Genomic DNA, 20,970 nt, shown 5'->3' on the forward strand with positions numbered 1-20,970 from the left:
GAGGTATAGGTCTTAATTTCATTCTTCTGCATGAAGATACCCAGTGGTCCTTGATCTATATGTTGAAAACACCTCCCTCCTCACACTGACACTGAATGAATTCCAGCACACTTGATGAATGGGGTATATACAAGTATAACTAGCTGTTTAACTATAGAAACACATTTTACTATTCATGACATCTCAAATTTGATAAAAATAGAACATATGCTCCTTGTATAAAAGGCTATGTTTGCATTCTTTGTTTTAAAATGAAAATTCCATTTCCCTCAACAACAGTTATCACCTTTGAATATCAATTTGAATAGAAAAAAACTATCACAAATGCAAATATTATCTTAGGACAGTCATGCTAATCTGAGGCTTGAAGGCTCACACACCTCTCTTTTGCTATTAAAAGGGAGGTAAGGCTATCACAAAAGTAGTGACACAATTATAACAATCATGAAGAGAATCCATTAATTCTACAAGCCAGGTTAAATTCTCCTATATGAATTAGGTTTATTTGAGAGTGATAAAATGTCACGAGAGATATTAAAAAAAAAAAAGCACCAATAGAGTTTCCTTAATAAAATGAAGTTTCTTTAATAAAAAATTTGGGAGATTTCAGAACACAGATGTAAAGATGCAGTGTGCAGAGGATAACGAAACAATAATCCTGTCTGTTAGGGATTCACGTGGAAGCTGCAGAAATGTATAAATAAAGTCTAGGTTTGCATCCATGTCCTACCGAGCGTCCCCGTAAAGCCGGTGACAGATAACAAGAGTCTAAAGACAACTTACAAACATGGTGAGATTCGTTTAATAGCTTTTGAAGATTTTTTTTCCCTGTAAAATGGCTTGTATTTCCACAGGTACAACAGTGAAGAAATAAAGTTTTCAATTTGACACGAAATATAAAAGAACAGATTTTACAAATATAGCCATAAAATTTAACTGCTCATAACACTATACATGGTAAATACGACTAGCCCCCTGACTTCTAGATTATTTAACACAGAGAAGCAACCTGTGATCTCATCTTAAAAAGGCAGAGCATCCTTTTCAGCATGTTCATTTTTGTTTAGAAAGTTAAGCAGATCTGGAAAATATATTCGTTTTCCCCTACTGCCCACTAGGGAGTCGTGAGGGCAGGTATTTTTGAGGACGTGTTACTGAAAAGTAGTGACAGAACTCTTCCTGCTTCAGAGATGTTTAGCTTGCTTTACAAATGTTCTGAAGTGATCTCATTGGCCTTGGGTTACAAAGCAACAGCTGGAGCTGTGAGCTATTCTCACCACCGCAGGAGCCTCAGACCTTCAGTCCAAAGGCAGGGCTCTGGGATCAGGGGATTGGCAGCTCCGGAACAGAATCACATCTGGTGAAATCAAGGGCCTGGGGCTTGTCTGTCTGAATTCCCACCGTGAGAGGCAAGGCTGCATGACGTCAGGACCGAGAGTGCCATGAATGCCCGCCTCTGGTGCCCACCTCTGGTGCCCACCTCAAGAAAAGAACGGTTCTGAAGAAGGAAAGCAGGAGCGAGATCATGGAACAACTGATAGTACACATACAGGGGGCCTGGCTGCTTTAGGAGAGTTCTCGACTCTCCGAATACAGGATAGGTAATAACTTAAAACGATTTCCCTACTAGCACTGGGAAACAAGTTCTACTACAATCACATTTATGCTAGTCCTGGCATTCTTCTGCACCTAGATTAGCTTGTCTCCTTAATGGAGTCCGTCATGTTTCCAATGGCTTTCTCCTTTCTCTACGCCCTAACCCTGAAAGTCTATAACCAGTTAGATCACGTGGCTTCCCTGAGGCACAAAGGTACCAAACCCTATAATTAACTATTGAGGAATGATATAAATATGCTATTTATATTAAATGATTTTAATTCTTTCGGGCCACAAAAGTACGGGGGGGGAGGGGGGCAGGAGAAGACCCAGAAAGCTTAGTTCTTGTTCTGCAGTGTGAACTGTAGCCCTTTTTGCAAAAGCTGAAAGAAATCGAAGAAATGTTGAGAGCCGCAGTGTGCATGACCCAGCAGCACCGTTTATTATTATTAATAATAAAAAACATTAGAAAAATACTCAGAGCTATATATCCCATTCACTCTGATTTTTTTTTGTAAGAAAATGACACAAACAACTGAAAAAAAATATCTATGGAGGCGTGTCACTAGGGTGTGACTTCTGGAAGCCTATTGGAAAGGCGACTGGTCAGGCTGAGAGCAGGATGAGGGGCTGGTGATTTCCCTATGTACAAGTGTGGGGGTGGGGGTGGAGGTGGGGGTTGGGATTCCTCTTTCATGTGACGGCCGCCAAAGCTGAACACACAGAGTTGACCTTGAAGCAGCTCCCTTTTCTCTCAACTGCATCCTTCTACTTGGATGAACAACAGTCCTAGATTCTCAAAAGTGTAACTGTTATCTAACTTGAAAACCTTTCCTCAGGAGAAAGTGGTTTTAACAGAAATTGTCCAAGTCAGCTTGGCTGCCTTTGCAGGCTGACACCTCTTTCTTCCTCTGGCAGGGGGTTGGGGTGAGGGGGGGACAGGACTTCACCTGGAAACTGAAGGAAAAGCTACAGGTGGCTTTACCGCCATTGAAGAGCCTGTGGTTTATCAGTTTCAACTTGCCCTTGAGCTGAGTTTGCAATGTTATGACCTCTGACGGTGGGGGGGGGGGGGAGGTGCTTGCCTTATTTGGGACTACTCAGATTTACACAGAGAAGTCTGGTGTCAGCGTGAACTTCCTTGAAAAACAAAACTTTTTTTTGGATAGGTGTAATTTAATCTTTCTGGGTGTAAGACCCTTTATCTTAGAAGACAATCCCAGGACATCAAGAATCCTCAGACTATCTATCTCCATATAAGGAGGGGGGAGGGGAGGGAGGGTGAGTGTATCCTTTATCCTCCTCTGAAAAACAGGGATGGAAATTCTGGCTGCACCAGATGACACTCTATAGGTTTCTCTAGAAAGTTCTCTCTCTCTCTCTCTCTCTCTCTCTCTCTCTCTCTCTCTCTCTGTGTCTTTCTTTCTTTCTTTCTTTCTTTCTTTCTTTTTTGTCTGCAGGTAATCTATGTAGAACACAGGGAACTATCAGTAAAAAGACTGCTGTTGGATTTTCACATCATAAATATAATTAAAACAAAAAAAACCCTCTCTTAATACAGAACAGTCTCCACGGGAAAGTAAAGCTCTTTTTAAAATGACAGCGCATGGAGTCAAACCGAGCAGCAGCACTGCAGAGTAATTAATATCACCGTGTGGCTTTCAGGAAAAAGTACTCACATAGGCTTAATTTGTGAAAATAGGCAAAATAATATCCGCTAATAGGCAAGATATGGAAAAACCAATTCAAGTATGGACATGTCATAATCATATAAATTATCTATATTTACAAATGCTCAAACAGGCAGCTCAAACCTGCTGACGGTCCACCTGAGCAGCCGCTGACTTAACTGGTGACTTCCTCCTTGGGAATGGGGTGGAACGCAGCCAAGCTCAACAGTGTCTCTCCATGCTGACACTCTGGGAGCCACAGATACTCCTGGCACCAAGCATGGAAAACGAGTATTCAGGCATCATTAATCAATGCAAGACGAAACTGAAAGAGAGGGTCATTGCAGCTCACATGAAATCCTGATTTAATTATTCCTCAGTAAACACTCACTTGGTCTCTCAAAATCAGGAATTTCAAATGATTTCGGCAGACACGCTGCTCAGTGCTCCGTGTATCTCACGAGCACATTTAGATTTAGTCTGATTTGCAAACACTGAAAACAAAACAAAACAAAACAAACAACTTATGGGGCTCCTTAAACTGAAAGGGAAGGTGACAGATGGTGGGAAGGTAGGGGACAGAAATGGCAATCTCACTGTCGCTTGGTGCTTCTGGGCTTACAAAATTTTGTCTTTCCTAAGAAGGAGAAGAGAAGGAAACCGTACAGTGAAGTGCCAGCAAGTGGATTTTAAAAAGTAAAAGTGTACTTTAAATCCCACTTGGGTCGTAAGTGTTCTGGTGTCCAGACAATGCTGGTGTTAAGGGTACCTAGGACATGCCCACTGCTGCCAACTGCAGCAGCACCAGCCCCCTTAGTGCAAGTCCATTACCCTCAGCTCATGAATTCAATCATCAATCAATCAATCAATCAATTAACCAATCAACCAACCAATTACTTCTTGACACGTAAGATGAGGAGCAGAGACAGCGCATACTAAGCAAAAGTAACAGGGCAGATTAAAACCATGGGGAAATTCTTTGTTTGACATGCCAAGTATCTGAGTATGTAAGTGAATTCCACTAAAAGTAAAATAAAACAGTATACGGATACCCTCTTCCACCCAAAGTTAAAAAGAAAAGGTGAGAAAAAGCTGTAGATTTCAAGACAAGTGCATGGCCTATGCCTCCTGTCCACGGGTGTTTGTGGCAGGGCTGATAGAGCTGGCCCTTAGGTATTGGGTCAGATTCTAGCCACTGTCAAGTACTCACAGCCACTGAACATCATAGGATGTGTGGCACTTGTGCCACATGGCTCTGCAGGCTACACTCTAAGAGACATTTGCTGAGTACATTTCTTCTACATTTGTAAAATCTTACCCAAGTTTACAAAGGGGGAAAAAATCTGGTTAAAAACCTAAAGTTAAAAAGAAAAGCATGGCAGTTGAGATCCAATTATTACACAGGTATTAAAGTTTAATCAGGCAGACCTCAGTGACGATGCTGCTGTTCTGAGCATGCAAAACACAGTGGTATCTGTCAGCGCCTGCGGCATTTCGTCACCAGCCCCCGTTTCCCAACCCAGTCCGCCTTCCCCTTAACAAACAGCATTACAAAAAGGTAGAATCTACAGTTAGTGGCAGAATCTTCACAGTAACGTGTTAATGCCGTGTAGATGGCTGTCCAGGGTGTCAGTCCACTGGACCTTGGAAAATCAATTTGATGCAGTTCTGTTCACCAACCAGCTGCGTGGCGCAGAACGGACAGGCGGCGTGAAACGCGTGTGTTCCGTGGGGCAGTGGGATCTGCGACCAGTACTTGGCAGACTTCTCTGAACAGACGTGCCCGCAGGGGGTGAAAGCGTGAGTTGGGGGTCCCGCATCGACATAAAATCCTGCCTCACAGCCCAGCCAGAGAGGGACGTAGGGGCCCACAGTCCTGCACATGGGACACTCCCTCTCGTTGGCTTCCGCGTCGCTCCGATGGCCCCAGCTGTGGTAGCCGTGCACATGGCCGCAGCTCAGGTATGCCCAGGGCTGCTTCTCTTCCACCACTTCCTTCCGGTTGATGCTGGGGAAGGCCAGGGTGTTAAGGCCCACGGGGCACTGGGGTCGGGCTGCATTGATCTCCTGCCGGAGGGCTTCAATGTGCTTCTGAGTAGGAGCGTGAAAAAGGCCATCTGCGGTTCTCCAGAGGAGAGTGGCCCCACACAGGTCAATGAGGGAGCCGTCTTGCAGGATGTTGGTCTCGCTTTCCACCTACAACAGGTTTAATAGATACATCTTTCAAAGAAAAATCCTACAAACTACGGGGGCAAAGGTGCCCCGACATTCCTCACTCAGTACGCAGACAAGCAGAAGACACAGAAGTAACACGTCCCACTAAAAAGGGCATGGGAATTACCCCAACCCCCAGCCTCAATACACGTGAATGTCCAGGGTGCAACTCAGCATAAGGTGCTGAGCTATTTAAGTTGGATTAATGCAGCTGTTACTTTAAGAGTCCCATAAACATTACACGTTTATTTTTAACTTTTTTATGCTCGTAATATACCCATAGACCTTATGAGGGATGAAAGCTGCCCTCCCAGGAAGACCCATGCTCCTTCCTCTAGCAGAGTCGATGCCCCAGGAGAGCATCTGACACATCCTAGCTAAGGTCCAAAGTGGAAGCCTTCTTTGTTTTCCTAGGATGTGTGTGCTGTGTGCCCCGTGCTTGCACGGGTGATTAACAGCTGACAGGCATAGTCAGCAGGACTCAGCTCCATACTACATGTGCCAGATGTATGCTAAGCCCCGAGGGGAGCAAGACTAACAAAACAGAAATGTGCTCTTCAGGAGTCTGAGCAGGACAGGCATGCCGGGAGCCAGGGGAGGTAATCGAAGCATTGGCTCACTGACCCACTGACCCACTGACCCTCTGACCTACTGACTCACAATGTCTGACAGTAGGCTCTGGAGGTTCTCGGCCCCTTAGAGGTATGTGACCCTGGTGTGGTTACTGGAGCATAGTGCCATCCTCTCCCTTTCTTTAGACTGTAGAAGGTGACGGTGACAGATAAACTAAAACAAGCGGATTCCTGGACCGAGGTCTGGCATGCGGTGAGCACTGTTACTGCTACTTTGATGGAAGACAGGTTAAGATAGATTCTGAAAGGATTCTTCCTGAATGCAGATTTGGAAAAGATGCTCAGAGCCAGGAGGAGGGTGACAAGACCAGCACACCAGAGGTGTGATGAGCCTACATGCAGAGTCGACAAGGAGCTCACAGGGCCTTTGGGAACTGAACAGGCTGGGAACTCCAGGTGAGCACACAGTACCAGGCAATAGGCCCAAGCTGCATGGCTGGCCAGAGAGGTCTTGGTGCCAAGAGATCAGTGTATCTTTCGCTAGCTCATATCTAGCTGACCAGTGGATGGGGCTGGAAGGGTGCGGGGTGGTTGGCACAGGTCCACAGGTCTGTAGGCAGAGTTTGGGTACAACACACGCATTGAGGAATATCTGTGGCACCAGACAAAGTGATCTTGATTTGAGGAAGAAACATGTCTATAATTTTATTTAGATCTGAGACATGTTACTGATAGGCACTAACTTCAAAATTTGTCTGGGCTGGGGAGACAGTTCAGTGGGCAAAGCCCTGTCTAAAAAGGTCAGGCAGTACCTGGGGAACAATACCAGAGGTTGTCCTGTTGTCTCCATGTGCACATGTGTGCATGTATGCACACATACCACCACCACCCATTTTTGGAGCTGTTTCTTTTTAGCAACCCTGGCTAAAGCCTACCATACATACTGCTGCCCGTTCTGTATTGCAATTACTACAGAGGCTAAGAAACCCAACTGGTAACATGCTTACTGGACAGTTTTGCCTGCCGGGTATGGTTTATTTAACCTTTTTTTTTTCTTGCAGGGGATTGAGTTCAAGTCCTTGCCCAGGATGGGAAATAATAATGTTCAGTAAGAGCGTTACTGAGCTGTCTTCCCACACCTTGGTTTATGAAACAGGGTCTCACAGTGTAGCCCCATCTGACCAAGAACTCCCAATTTGCCTGCCCCCACCTCCCAAGTACTATTCAGAGGCAGGGGTGACTGTGCCGGGCTCTGTGTCCATGTTTTTATTCACACAGCTAGCTCAAGTGTGGCCCAACTCAGGTGTTCGCCCAGCTCAACCCTCTGTGGTGCAGTACTGGGTGGAATTCTAACCAGATTTGGGGTCTCAGTAGTGGCCACCTTCTAAGTCCGTGACTCGGGGCAATATTTAATTTTCTTGTGCTACCTCTCTTCATAGATAAGGTGAGGGGATTCTGCCTCCTGTGGAGCGCCGTGGAGCAGTGGATGAGCTGAAGGAAGGCTTGGTAAGGAATGCTAATGAAGTGTCTGCACCCAGCCCATCTACTTCCGCCACTGTAATCATTCATCACAAGCCAGCTGAGCTAGGGCAGTCTGGTGCAAAATTATCGGATCACCAGAAACATTTTCATAAGAAAATTGTTTTCATATTCCCTTTCCTATTAATAATTTCTCAAAAAGTATTCAGATAAAACAGAGCTGGCCTGACCTTCCTCACAAAATACTTTTCATGTGTATCCATTAGAGACACTGAGAAAAGGGGATACTGCTGTAAGGTGAAGGGCCCTTCCCTGTCCCTGAATGGTGTGAAACAGAGGGAATGCAAAGGACTCTCAGAAGCAAGCCTCAGGTGCAGAACAGCAAACTGTCCATCAGATCCCTGTTCCTTTCTCCACCCCGGAAGCATCCAGTTGCTACTTTCATCTCTGCGGCCCACAGAACACGCCTCACCCCCTGCCATCCTCCCCCACCACTGTGTGCTTCCTCTATGGCTGCCTCACCCCCTGCCATCCTTTCCCGCCACCGTGTGCTTCGTCTATGGCTGTTTGGGAAATGCCTTCTTATCTATAATCTAGAAAATGGCATGTGTTCTCCCTCTCTAGCTTCTATGCAACAAAGTGGAAGTGAGTGAGCCTCTTAAGGGCTTGTGGCACAGCTACAAGCTGATCAGAAACCTTGGACACTACTGACAACCAGAAAGGGAAACAGAGACACTTGTTTCAAGGCTTGGTGGTGACACTTCTGAGAAGAGGTCACCACAGCGATACAGGATCAAGTAGAATAGCCTACTGTTGTCCAGGAGCAACACCGAGGACAGAATTAATTTCTAACTATGAAACTGAGGGGCTGGGGGAATGCCTGCTTAATTGTTTCCCAGTTTTAGAAAATCCAGATCTTCTAATTTAAACATTTCTCTTGCTACCTCACACTGCTCAGGATTCTTCTGACTGAGTAAAGTATCTTGGGGGAAAGATGAATTCTGCAATGATCTACATAATGAACGACTGTCTTCTCAAGACGGTCAGGAGTGAGAAACAACACACTTGCACACGGTAATGGCCAGCCAAGAGGAAAGGACAGCCACACCCCTCCAAGTCTCCAGAGCTTATGGGATTGTTTCTGGATCAGAAAATGGCACACTCCACCCTGCACAGAGGCTCTGAGTTTTATCAGCGGGAAAGTGACAATGGCCATCGTGAAACATCTGTGAGAATTTTCCAGAGCAGAGCCTACTCACCAGCTTTCCCCTCTGCTGGGCCGACCTGGTCTCTCGCAAGGTGTACACATCCCCACAGACAGAGATCTCTCTCCAGACTCCAGGCTGGGATTCCTCGGTGAAGCCTCCTTGCGGGTGCATCACCAGGACACCGTTGGTAGTGAGTCCATCCATGTGTCCATCAGGGTTTTTCCATTTTGCTGCTTTCTCCTGGAGAACAATACCACAGACCAGAAAAGGATTGGTAAAGGAACACCAGAAAGGGGGGACTCCAGAGTCTCCTTAAAATATAGGGAAAGCTAGCCGGGCATGGTGGTGCATGCCTTTAATCTCAGCACTTGGAAGGCAGAAGCAGATGGTTCTCTGAGTTGGAGGCCAGCCTGGTCTACAGAGTGAGTTCCAGGATAGCCAGGGCTACACAGAGAAACCCTGCATTGAGAAACTTCGTACACAGCCAAGGTGGAAGAGAGGTGAGGGATTTTGGCTTCTATTAAATGCTGATAACTAGAGGATGATGTGCTGGTCTGACACCAGGAGAGGTGGTAAGCTGTTTGAAGTAGAAAGGCTGATCTCTGGCTACTCATTACACCCTCCTCAGGAGGTTAGACATCCCTGGTACCTGACCTCCTTACTGACAGATTCCCCTCCCCTGTGTCAAGCTTGGAATCTCAGCCTTCACTTCCTTTTCTTGGCTTCACTTCTGCCTGCTCTTACCCAAGCACCTACAACTGTTTGTTTTTTTTTCCATGCACTCGCTACCTGGATACAGAAGGAAACAGAATATTCGGAACAGTACCTTTCATTAAAGGTTCAAAATTAAAACAAAAAATTAAGCCAATCATTTAGGAGTCAGTGTGTTTCCACACAAGCAGCTGTGCCTGTCTCCAAGGGGGACAGTGATGGGACAAACTGCTCAGGCTGCAGTGCTGCTTTGACCCCTCCTCCTTCCTGGTGACAGAGCTCACGTTTTGTCCATGAGGCAGGGCAGGGAAGATCAAAGCCCTGCTTAGTACAAAGGCGAGAGAGCAGTCCCAAGTTTCCTAGAGCTCCACACCACAGATGTCCAGAAAGCTCAGGAGAGGGTGGCACATTCAGAAGCAGGCTTCCCTCTCCGCTCAAGCCCCAAGTGGCTGGTGTGCCAGCAGAGACACTGGGCAAGCCAGAGAGAACCTGGCCCCAAATGTCACAGGACCACTGCATCAACTTGTGCTGGACTGGCCTTCCATGGCACTTCCTGTCATGTGGGACAATATATTTCATCATCTTTTAGGTCACAAGGGACAATTATTCTCTGCAACAATATTCTGATTCAAGAGGTATCTGAGCTGGGCGTGGTGGCGCACACCTTTAATCCCAGCACTCGGGAGGCAGAGGCAGGCAGATTTCTGAGTTCGAGGCCAGCCTGGTCTACAAAGTGAGTTCCAGGACAGCCAGGGCAACACAGAGAAACCCTGTCTTGAAAACACCAAGAAAAAAAAAGGTATCTGTATCAAGATAGGATAGTCACTAAAGCTTTTGGGGTGTGTTTACCAAGATATCCCATGAGGGAAGGGCTTGGTCTTTGTTACGACATACCACAGACAGGTGGGGTATCGCAAACACTCACCTTTCAGTGAACACTTAGTTCACTAACAATTCCCTTTGAGCTCTAAAGAGTTAAATTTGGCCACTTATTTTTACCTTTGAAATAGACCTCTCAAATTTACCATAAATGTGTTATACATAATGCTAACACATACTCCTTTGAAATAATTGCTGCATACATTACAACTGATACAGCAAATATGACAATAACCAAGTAATCTACAGATTTTCTTTTTACTGAGACAGCATCTCTCTGTGCAGTACAGGCTGGCCTTGAACTTATAACCCTCCTGCTTTTCTCTCCTGATGGCCGGGTGCATGCAGCCAGGCTTCAAATTAGTCTCAAGTGTTTACCACTGTTTTCTCGAGCTGTCCTGAAAACTGAAACTTCGAAAAAAAAAAAATCTAACTGCAGCCACCATAAAAAGCAACCTCCTCTCCGAAATGAAATAACTCTATTAGTGTGTGTGAGCCTGAAACCAGAACACAGTCACAGTACTTACTCCAAGAAAGATATTTTTGGAAGAATCGAATCCTGCCGCGAATATGCGTGCTGTGTATGGCTCGTTCCTGTCACACACAATCCTGCATGCGAACCTAGAGATGGTGCTCTGTGTGATCTGGGCATCTTCGTTCTGACCGCCGGAAACCGTGTCTGTGACCACGAAGTCAATGGGGCTTTCTGTTGACCTGCCCACCTGAAGAAACCAAACATTCTCATGATGCACAGGAAAAACACCAGGCTCTGTGTCGCGTTCACGGAACAGAGGCCCAGAACCCTGTCAACCTCATTATCTTTGCTTAATCAATTGCATATCCTTCCTTGTTGTTGAACAGAGAAATTACTGTAAATAATCATATTTTTTTCTTTTAAAAAGAGATGTTTCATTTTATCATGCAACCAACAGTTAATGAGGTCTCCAGGCCCACTACCTTGTCCCCACATGACCTGTGTGTGTATATGTACAGACCAACATGCACATAGAGGCCAGAAGACAACCTTAGCTGTCATCTTCAAAGATCCGCCTACCTCCTGAGACAGTCTCTCATTGCTGCTCTTCACCAGTCAGGCTGGGTGGGCTGCTTAGCCAGCTAGAGTGAGCCTCCTGTTTTCCCCTCCCTGGCACTGAGATTACTAGCACACATCACTACCCTTGGTATTTTTTGTGGGTTCTGGGACTTGAACTTAGGTCCTCCCTCATGCTTGACAGGCAAACAGTTAACAATTGAGCTATCTCTTCAGCCCGAGATGGGTGCATACAAATGCACAATACTGTAGCTATAATGCTACAGACTAGATTCCTTGGTCTTATTCATTTTGTTTTCTGCAACTTTATGTCAGTTAGTCTAACAATTTTAAATATCATGAGAAAGCTCAATTTTTTATTCTTGAAAAAGAATTGCTTGGATTTGCTATCTCGGATCCACTTGAAAATTATTCTTTTTTTTTTACAGCAAATCGTTCTTGTTTGCTATTTTTGAAGGAATCAAACCTTTAAATCAAAGGAACTCTCTGCTTGCTGGGCTCCCTGAGTCAGAGTCCGTGACTCATACCCAGCACTGCACAAACAAAGCACTTACCCTGAGACAGAGGGACAGAGCTGGCTGCCACTGCTCAGTCACCCTAAGAACAGGGGACAGGGGCTTATCCTAGTTAGTCCAAAGCTCAGCATATGAGTGAAGGAAAATTTAAAAAGCTGTTCTTAGCACTTCATGTATGGATTAAAAGGAGGCCTCTCTGGAGCAAGTCTAAAAGTTGCCACCAATATTACAGGGTCTTCCTTTCCTTGGTAAGATGTCAAAACTGCCAAGAGACTGTATTTCATAAGAATCTTAAGTGTTCTAACAGCCTTTCCCGTTCAGTAGATTCCACTAAACCAGGTTCTGCTTTCTGCTGTGAACTAGAAGACACATTTGCTTATGAGTTGCAAAATCCTCAGGATGGGACATTAAACATTTATGTACTGGTGTTCCCTGTGTGTCTGCCTGGAGGCACTGACAAACATGGCCTTCAATCAAAACCATTTACATGAACATGAAGAATTCCTCACTAAATACACCGCTAAGGTCCTCGCCTGAAAACAGAGACTGGCTCAGAAGCTGTGTGTGGGAGGAACACATGGGCCCTGACACGGATGCACATAAGGCCATGAAAATCAATTTCCAAGGTGTTTGTATTCAGATTGTGAATTCTGCGCCTGGAAGATAAGCAATGTAAATTACATGATTTTTTTTTAAAAAAAAGAAAATCCAAATGGATAAAGTAAAAAGAAGAGATCTTATGTCACCTAGCTCCACATGCTTCCCAGGAGTGTCCATAAGTTCCTTTTTTGTAAATTTGTTCTGTATGTGCTCATGCATAGACTACTACCCCCGTAAAGCCAACAGACATCTGTTTTCTCTTGCTTTTACATGGCCTTTCATGCGCTGTTCTAATGACATGGGCCAGGCATAAGTGAGGTTACTGGTTTCAGTGAAACACATCAACTCGAGCAGATATGCACTGCTCAGTGGTATGCATTTCAGGCTTAGAAAACTTACAACGTGTTTAATAAAATTTTCTATTAGCGATACCATAAAGCCATACCGTCTAATTCATCCTTCTAGGGTTGTGTAACCTTCCCTCTGCTGGTTTGTTTTCAACACCGGTGTATAACTTAGCTCTAGTGACAGACAGAGCGGTGAGTCTTATTGTTGTTGTTGTCCTTAAACTTGAAACTACTTACTAACAAATTTAAAAATAAGTTTTATAGTTTTATATATGCACAGTTCAAAATAAAAACAGACAAAAGCACAGAACGAAAGCGTAGCTCCTTTTCTTTTAAAACTACGGTATTTCGCATTTGTTATTTTAGAATTTTTGTGCACATCTATAATGTGGTTTGATTATATCTCCTCCCTATTCATCACTCCAGCCCCTCCTGGGTTCCTCTCCATATCCCTGCCCCAAATCCCAACTTCCTGCCCTATTTTTTCCTTAAGCTGGAGTCCAGTTACTGATGCCCACATATGCATTGGTGTAAGGCGTAGTCCACCTACCAGAGTCACCAACCTCAAAGAACACCAACCCTACCTTCCCCAGGAGCTGCAGCTGTCAACTGCTCCTCGGTTGGGGGTTGTGTGTGCCCCGTGAGCCACTCCCACATCCACCCACGAATGACTGACTTGTTTGACCTTGTGTAGGTCTTGTGGAGGCAAGCTCTACCTTTCTTTTCTTCTTCACCTTTCTTTAAGTTTTATTTTTAAAAAGAAAGGTCAACAAATGCTTTAAATATTAAACAAATATAGAAACATAAAAAGGAGAGAATACAATTTCTTCAAACTCAGCTCATACCTCACCCCGAACTTTTAGTCATAAAGATGTCTAGGGGTGAAATAAATATGAGAAGCCACGTCACAAAACCCGAAGCCTGGGTCCTCATGTCTATCAGTCTCAAAGAAGAGAGGGGGACTTCACACACTCTGGGTCCTCATGTCCACCGGTCTTGGAGAGGCGGGACTTTACACACTCATTTGTAAGCTAAACGCTACTGCACTTCTAAAATGCCACACGCTGCTCTTAAACGGGTAGGCAAGGAATGTGGGACTGAGGCCCACTTCTCAGCCCCAGCCCTTCATGTCCACAGCCATTACTTCCTTCCAGGAGAGCAACATTGTGACTTTTCCCCCTAGTCACTAAAATCATGTCTCATGATTCAACTGAAACTGACTTCAAAGACCCGAAATTCTATTTCAACCGAAAGATCCTGCTAGGATCGGTTACTTTAAGCTGATTTTAAGCCCGCTCTTATCTGGCTGGCCAGGTTATGATTTATCACCTCTCCTCCGACTGCACCTTATCCCTGGGGTACTAGTGTGATTTTTCTCCTTTAAGACACAAGCCTCATATTGCTTTTGCCAGCAAAGAAATTTCAGCCACTTTCTTACTGAAAGCCTGGTTGGTGTGGGAAACCTGCTGTCCGTCTTTTCTTCTGTTGGACCAGCTCCCCCCTTCTCTTACAGGCAGTTGTGTAGACAAGCTGAGAAGCCTCTAAATTTCATCTGACAGTTGAGTGGTACCCAAGCCAAGATGTCTCTGAATTCATCTACTATTCATAGAATGCTGGCAGGCACTCGGAGAATGGCTGTAGCGAGAGCGTCACTCACCATACTTGAAGTTTTAAATATAATCAAAGCGTATTTGTTGAAGGGGCCCAAGAAGCCAGGGCTGAACTGGTACAGAGGCCTGTCTCATTTCTCCTCTCCCTCAGTCTATACATGTATTTTCTCACCTTTCCCCCTCCTCTGACACAGAAGAATCATGGTTGTTTCCATCTAGGAGCCCTCTCTTAGAGGTGCCTTAGATACCGAGGGAGTCCTTTCCCGTGGCTCTGCTCTGATTGTCTCCCCTGAATCCTCACTCACTCCTTCGTCTTGGATCATGCACTCATCAAACACACTCTGGAGTTCCTTGAGCTGCTGTTAAAGGCACAGATCTGTTCTGGTTTCTGTTAAAAATTCTAGCCTGTCACTGATAACCTTTAAAAAATAGAATAAAAATGAGTATTAGAAAAAAATGACCCTTGGCTTAGACCGTCTCAGCCATGCTGAGCTGCTATAAAAGTTTCCATAGCTGCTCCTGGAACTTTCTCCTGCCACCAAGCATCCTGCTGCCAGCACAGTGGGCACAGACCCCCACTGGATGCCTGACTGGCTCCTGTCTGCCTGTGCCACCAGCTCTCACCCACCAGTAATGCACCATGGAAAACCACAGTCACCTGATCAACTTCCCTTCTCAGCCCAGGCCAGCTGGCTGCCTGGCCCTCTCCCTTCTAGTGTGTGTGTGTGTGTGTGTGTGTGTGTGTGTGTGTGTGTGTGTGTGTACACTGCTAACTGCAGGCTGCAAGCCTGAACACATCTGCCCCTGGTATTTATCCCGCATAAACTTTCAGCTCTTCCCCCTCTCTTCTCTCCCATCACATTGCCTTCACTAGCTCCAATCTGGCTCCTTCTGGGAGCTACCACCTTGCAGATCCACCCTATCCTAGGCTTCCTGAGCATCCCTGGTGTGACTCGAGCTATGAACAAAAACTTTGAGCCTGCAGCCCCTCTCTGGACGGCAATGACTGCCATACAATTTGTTCAATCTAAAAATCAAACCCAAGAACTGTCTGTGAGTCTTCCTGTGGACTTCCATTCTCCCTTCTTGGCTCCAGTCATCATCACTGTAGAAAGGGACTCTACTTTGTTCATCTAGCTCAAAACACATACCTTTGATGGTCTGATGGTCTTAGTACTCCTCAGCCATAAATTGATGCTGTGTATGTGTGTGTACAGGACAAGTTCCAAAAGTAATAGTTTAAAATGCAGGCATTGCTAATCAATGCTAGTTAAATGCTGCCGTCTAGAACTATCGTGAAGTACCTAAGTTAAGTCAGTCTCCTGGCCTCATGAGCAGAGCACACTTGGTTCTTTGTCTCCTCTGAGCGACAGTGTAAGGCACCCGCGTCTCCTTGGACTCACTCAGATTATTTTTTTACTTTTTTTTTTTCGAGACAGGGTTTCTCTGTGTAGCCCTGGCTGTCCTGGAACTCACTTTGTAGACCAGGCTGTCCTCGAACTCAGAAATCTGCCTGCCTCTGCCTTCCGAGTGCTGGGATTAAAGGCGTGCGCCACCACCACCCGGCTTTTTGTTTTTACTTTCTTGTTGAGAGGTTATTTCCTTTCTTCATTTATTCCAACCCTAGAAAGCAACTACTAAGATCTTGCTTGCTTCTATGAATTCAAACTCTTCCATCTCTAAATCCCTAAATCCACACCTAACCCTGACTGTTCATGCTAACACTCCACAGCACCCATGCGACCCTGACATCAAGCTAATGGGGAGGTCTGCAGAACGCAGCCCATGCTGAGGCCCGTCCTAGGTCAGCTGCTCGACTGTTGGCCTGTGGCAGACTTTGAACATACCCGCTTGTTAAAGGGAGGAAAAGCTGGGCACTGTCGTCTGCCTTTATCCCAGCACCCACAAGGCAGGCAGAGGTGGATCGCTGTGAGTTCACATCCTGCCTTGTGTACATAGAGACCCTGTTCAAACAAACAAAGCAAACCAAAACTGAACTCCGAACACAACTCTGTTCAGTGGTCAGTAAGTGGTAGATATTACAGGGCTGGAGAAATAGCAGTTTAGAGCACTTGCTGTTCTTTCAGAGAACTTAAATTTGGTTCCTGGCATCCATATAAGACAACTCAATAAGACAACTCACAACCTTCTGTAACTCCCGTTCCAGATCTACACCCTCTCCTGGCCTTGGCAGACCCCTGCATACAGATGGGATAGATTGTCACACAGAGACACATTAAAAAAAAAAACCAAAAGAACAAACACCAGGTTATTTTAGGAAAACCCACCAGTGTCATGTTTTCTTAAGACACTTACAGTCTTATTTGTCTTGCCTCTCTCTATAAGGAGGCAGCATTGGTACTGTGTGGAAAACAAAGACCGAAGCTTACTTCTGACACAATCATCTCTGACCTCAGTTAAGTTGCTTTTTCCTTCAAAAATTTAGAGTTTTCAGGTTAAAAATTTAGAGGCTATGAAAAAAAATCAGTATTTTTCCTTTTCTGTCTATGTATGCAAAGAGGTTGCATGAATGCATGTTTGTGTGTGTGCACAGAGGCTAGACGTCAATGCCATGTCTTTCCCTGTGACTGTCACCATTATTTACCCTTGATTTTCTTTGCCAGTGTGTGCATGTGTGCTTGTGCGTGCATGCATGTGTGCATTTGTGTGTGTGTGTGCGCATACATAAATGCATGAGTGTTTATGTGTGCATGAATGTGTGTGCACATGTGTGTGTGCGTGTGCGCATGTACATGTGTGAGCGTGTGTATGTGGGGCAGAGGAGTAATGAGTGAGAGGCATGCATGTAAGGCATTGTGTAGAGGTCAGAGGACAACTTGCCTGAGTTGGTTCTCTCTAACCTTGTAGCTTCTGGGAGCCCTATCAACTTGCTGGCCAAGGAGCTCTTGGATCTGCCCATCTCTGGCCCCTCAAAGCCAGGGTTATAGTTCTCTACCAAACTTGGCTTTTATGTGGGTGTTGGAGACCAAACTGAGGTCCACATGCTTGTACAGTAGGCACTTTGCCAACCAACCCATCTCTTTACCCTACAAGTCAGCCTTTTGAAAAAGCACGAACCCTGGACTCCAGAAGGCTCTCAAGGCTATGTCCTGTCAAGGAGTCTGAGTCCAAAAGCCCAAATTTCTTCCATAATAAAATAAAGGTGTCAAGATGGCACTTCCATCACACTGTGATGACCTCTGTGGAGAGGGAGGATCAAGTACTAGTGACAAGCACCGTGGTGCCCCAAACTGAGTCTACACCGTGCCTCCGCACTGCTACATATTTACAGGTGAAAAACTATCCATTTCATTAGATCTTGAATACTTGTAAAACGATGACAAAATGAAACACTCAGAAGTTAGCTGAAAAAAACCATCCAATTGTATCTTTACTTCACTCTGAGAAGGAGAGGGCATGAAGAAGATCGTACTCTTCATCAAAGGATGCTGCATGGCTGTAGAGAATTACTCAAGACGCTCCTTAAAGGAGTGCACCATCTTACACTCGGATGTGGCACCTGCCTGGGCACTCCCCATGGGACAGACAGACAGCAAGCTGTTGATTTAAGGTTGGGAACATATGAGGGGCAGCTGTCGAACAGTCACGACCCTCTTAGTTACGGCTGAGAATGCTTCCAGCCCACATGTAGTAAAAAGGCTTTGCAACTGAAAATGGGCACTTTCCCCAAGCATTAAACATCATTATAAAGTTCCATAACAATATGACAGAACTTATGTGCCTGTCCTTGGCACAACAAGAGCCATTTAGGTGGTGCACAGAATGGCACAGAGAGCGGAGCTGCTGCTAATACTGTGTATATAAATAACAGAGACCTTGCTTCTGGGCCTGAACTGGCATTTGAGTAACTAAGCCTGTATTTATGGTTGTGTCTGTTATTTAGTGCGCAGCTGTCTAGAACTATTTAGCTTCTCGTGGTCTCCAAATCTGCACACCACCTCTTACTCCTTCCTTCCCAAAGCTGGCTGCCTAGACAATGTTTGTTTATCCTTTTAGAGACTTTTAGTGTACTTAAGAATTGTTTCAGTCATTCAAAAGCACCATTTTAACAAAACGAAATTTAACATTAATGCAATATTTAGCGTAACTGCCTGTATGTAATACCATGACTTAATTGTTTGACACTTCACACTAAGCAATCCTAACTAACTCTAATACTAAGAGTAGGACTCGCTATCCACAGTGGCCTTGCTATTCGCTCCACCAGTCTGTTTTGAGCTCCGAGGCTGTATTCAGAGCTCTCCCTTGCTCGGCACGATGGGCTTGCAGGGCTCTGGTGTACTGCTGGACCTGAACTTCCCGCATGGGCTCCAACTGGTTGTTTCTTAAGCCATGCTTGGAGCAAGAGCTTTGTGCGCTGTCATGTTGCACATAGGAAAGGACATCCCTGGGATAAGTATGGGAAGAGAAAGCCTTTCCCTTGGGAAGATCACAGTTGAGTCCAAGGGTGTGAACAGTTCAGTTTTTCCCCAGCCATTTCCACATCTCTGCCCCACAGAGGTCACACTGGTTTATAATGCATAACAAATTGACCTAGCTTTCCCGTGTTTTCCACAGAAGTCTTTGGATCCCTTTTCTAATCGAGCAAGAGAAAAGTAACATTCCTCCACTAATTAAGATCACATATCCTCTTTTTTTTTTTTTGTAGGTAAGGTCCAGTGTATTTTCTTATTTTAAAGAGCTATGTTAATGTCCTTGAACAATGACCAGCTGCTATCGTCTTTGATGGTGTGTCAGCTTGACCGTATGTATTTTTCTTAGTCATTTTTAGGAGTAGCTCATCTTTTAGGACCTCAACCCCTGGTGACATGAATTGTAAATATTTCTGCCATTTCTCACTTGCCTTTTGCTTTTACTTTATTATATTTTGGCTATAAAGAAACTTACCTAAAATACAAAACCTATTCATACTTTATGTTTTGTGGGGGTATTTCAGGATTAGGAAATTTTAACCTGGGTAATTTTTATAGCAATCACTTAATTTAAAAAATTCTGACCACTTAATCATTTAGAATTTTATAGTGTTAGCTTGTGAGGCAGTATTCTTCCTCAGACAGCTGTTTACCACAATTTTGATCATAACTTTTTTAATCAGATAGCTTAAAAAGACAAATATTTCTCCAAAAACCTGAGGCGTGCTTAGAGAAAGGAAACACTTCTGACAGAGGCTGGTTTTTCTTTTCAGTCAGAGGTGGTGAAGCTCACGTGTGGAGCTTTCTGGCCTACCCACTCTACCTACCTACACCGAAGTTCATATTCGCCTTTACACTTTCACTAGGAAACCTAACTATGAACCAAGTAGCTTTGTGGTTAAGTCATGTTTCATATTCCTTAATCATGTATGCATAAACTAGCAGCAGAGTGGCTGGGCCAGTGGACCTGACGGTTTCTGCCACTGGTGCTGCTGTGATGCAGCCCAGTGCAGACGACTGCTAGGACTCAGTGCTGTCCAGAAGCCACTTCCTCACGAGGTGCTCGGTGCTGCACGTCCAGTTAACAACAGTAAGGAGTACTCTGCCATGAGCCCACCTGCATTTAGTGATTTAACACGGCTACTGGCAGCTACTTAAGGTTCTCTTTCTGAAAACGGCCCCTGCTTTGCTCTGGCTCTTTTGTAAAGTCTGGGAAAATGGTCGTTGCAGGATGGGGGCCAACCTCTGGCATCTGGATCTGCTGCCTTCAGCCCCCACTTGAGCTTTCATGTTTCTGACATTTGTAAGGAAGCTACACTGTGAAAAACAAAGCCTGCTGCTCCGTCTGCTAAGCCACCTTTCCATCCTAACAAGTGAAATCACCTCAGCTCAGCTACAGGGCCTTTGTTTCTTCATCCCGCGCTTACTCCATCCCTCCCCATGCAGATGTGTGGGTCTCGCATCCGAGGCTCACCTCTGCCTTTGTGCCTGCCTGAGTCCACCTTAAAGCTTTCTGTTGGCTCCTAAGTACTGAACCTCGGATGTTTCGTAAGCCCTCTCTTTTCAGCTTCTCTGGTGTTCTTCTCTTTCTCTCCTGCTTCTGTTAGGTTCACTCTACACTCTGTAATAGCCATCAACTCTTCCCTCACTCACCCTAGAACTTTCTTAAGGGCAAAGAGCTTTTTGAGGTAAGCATTTAGTAATTTGACTATCAGTCTTTATCTTCTTAAAATTTAATTACGAAAGCACTTACGCTTCGAGTTTTCTAGAAGCCAGTAAGGCACTGACCACATCACATGAGTTTCTCCTTATACTGTTCCAATTACGTCTGGAAGACTCCAGTATTTTTATGTCTTCCCTGACTTGTGCCATTTAAAAAGCTCTTCTACTATGTTAGTTTTAAAAGTGGCTGCCTTTACATTTTTTGTGTCTGTTGTTAATACCTATTTAAAAATTGATGGAAAAAGTCACGAGGCCATGAATTTGAAGACGAGCAGGGATGGGTGTGTAGGAGGGAGAAATGCTGCAATTAAAATACAATCTCAAAAGCAAACAAGCAAGCAAGCAAGCAAGCAAAAATATCTC

At 44.9% G+C, this 20,970-nt stretch overlaps 1 protein-coding gene across 1 annotated transcript in view; it reads right to left on the bottom strand.

Annotated features, from left to right (window-relative positions):
• Nucleotides 1-560: 560 nt before the first annotated feature.
• The window catches only part of Peli2 (pellino E3 ubiquitin protein ligase family member 2), a 147,084-nt gene continuing 126,674 nt past the window's right edge, over nt 561-20,970 (bottom strand). Inside the window, exons 4-6 of the mRNA XM_021181894.3 lie at nt 10,857-11,051; nt 8,791-8,979; nt 561-5,462 (exon numbers count right to left, since the gene is read on the bottom strand). Coding sequence (XP_021037553.1) covers nt 4,896-5,462; nt 8,791-8,979; nt 10,857-11,051 — 951 coding nt within the window. The 3' untranslated portion in view covers nt 561-4,895. The remainder of the gene's footprint in view (nt 5,463-8,790; nt 8,980-10,856; nt 11,052-20,970) is intronic.

The sequence above is a fragment of the Mus caroli genome, unplaced genomic scaffold, assembly GCF_978045245.1.
Source record: "Mus caroli unplaced genomic scaffold, Mus_caroli_1 scaffold_12, whole genome shotgun sequence".
Classification (NCBI taxonomy): domain Eukaryota; kingdom Metazoa; phylum Chordata; class Mammalia; order Rodentia; family Muridae; genus Mus; species Mus caroli.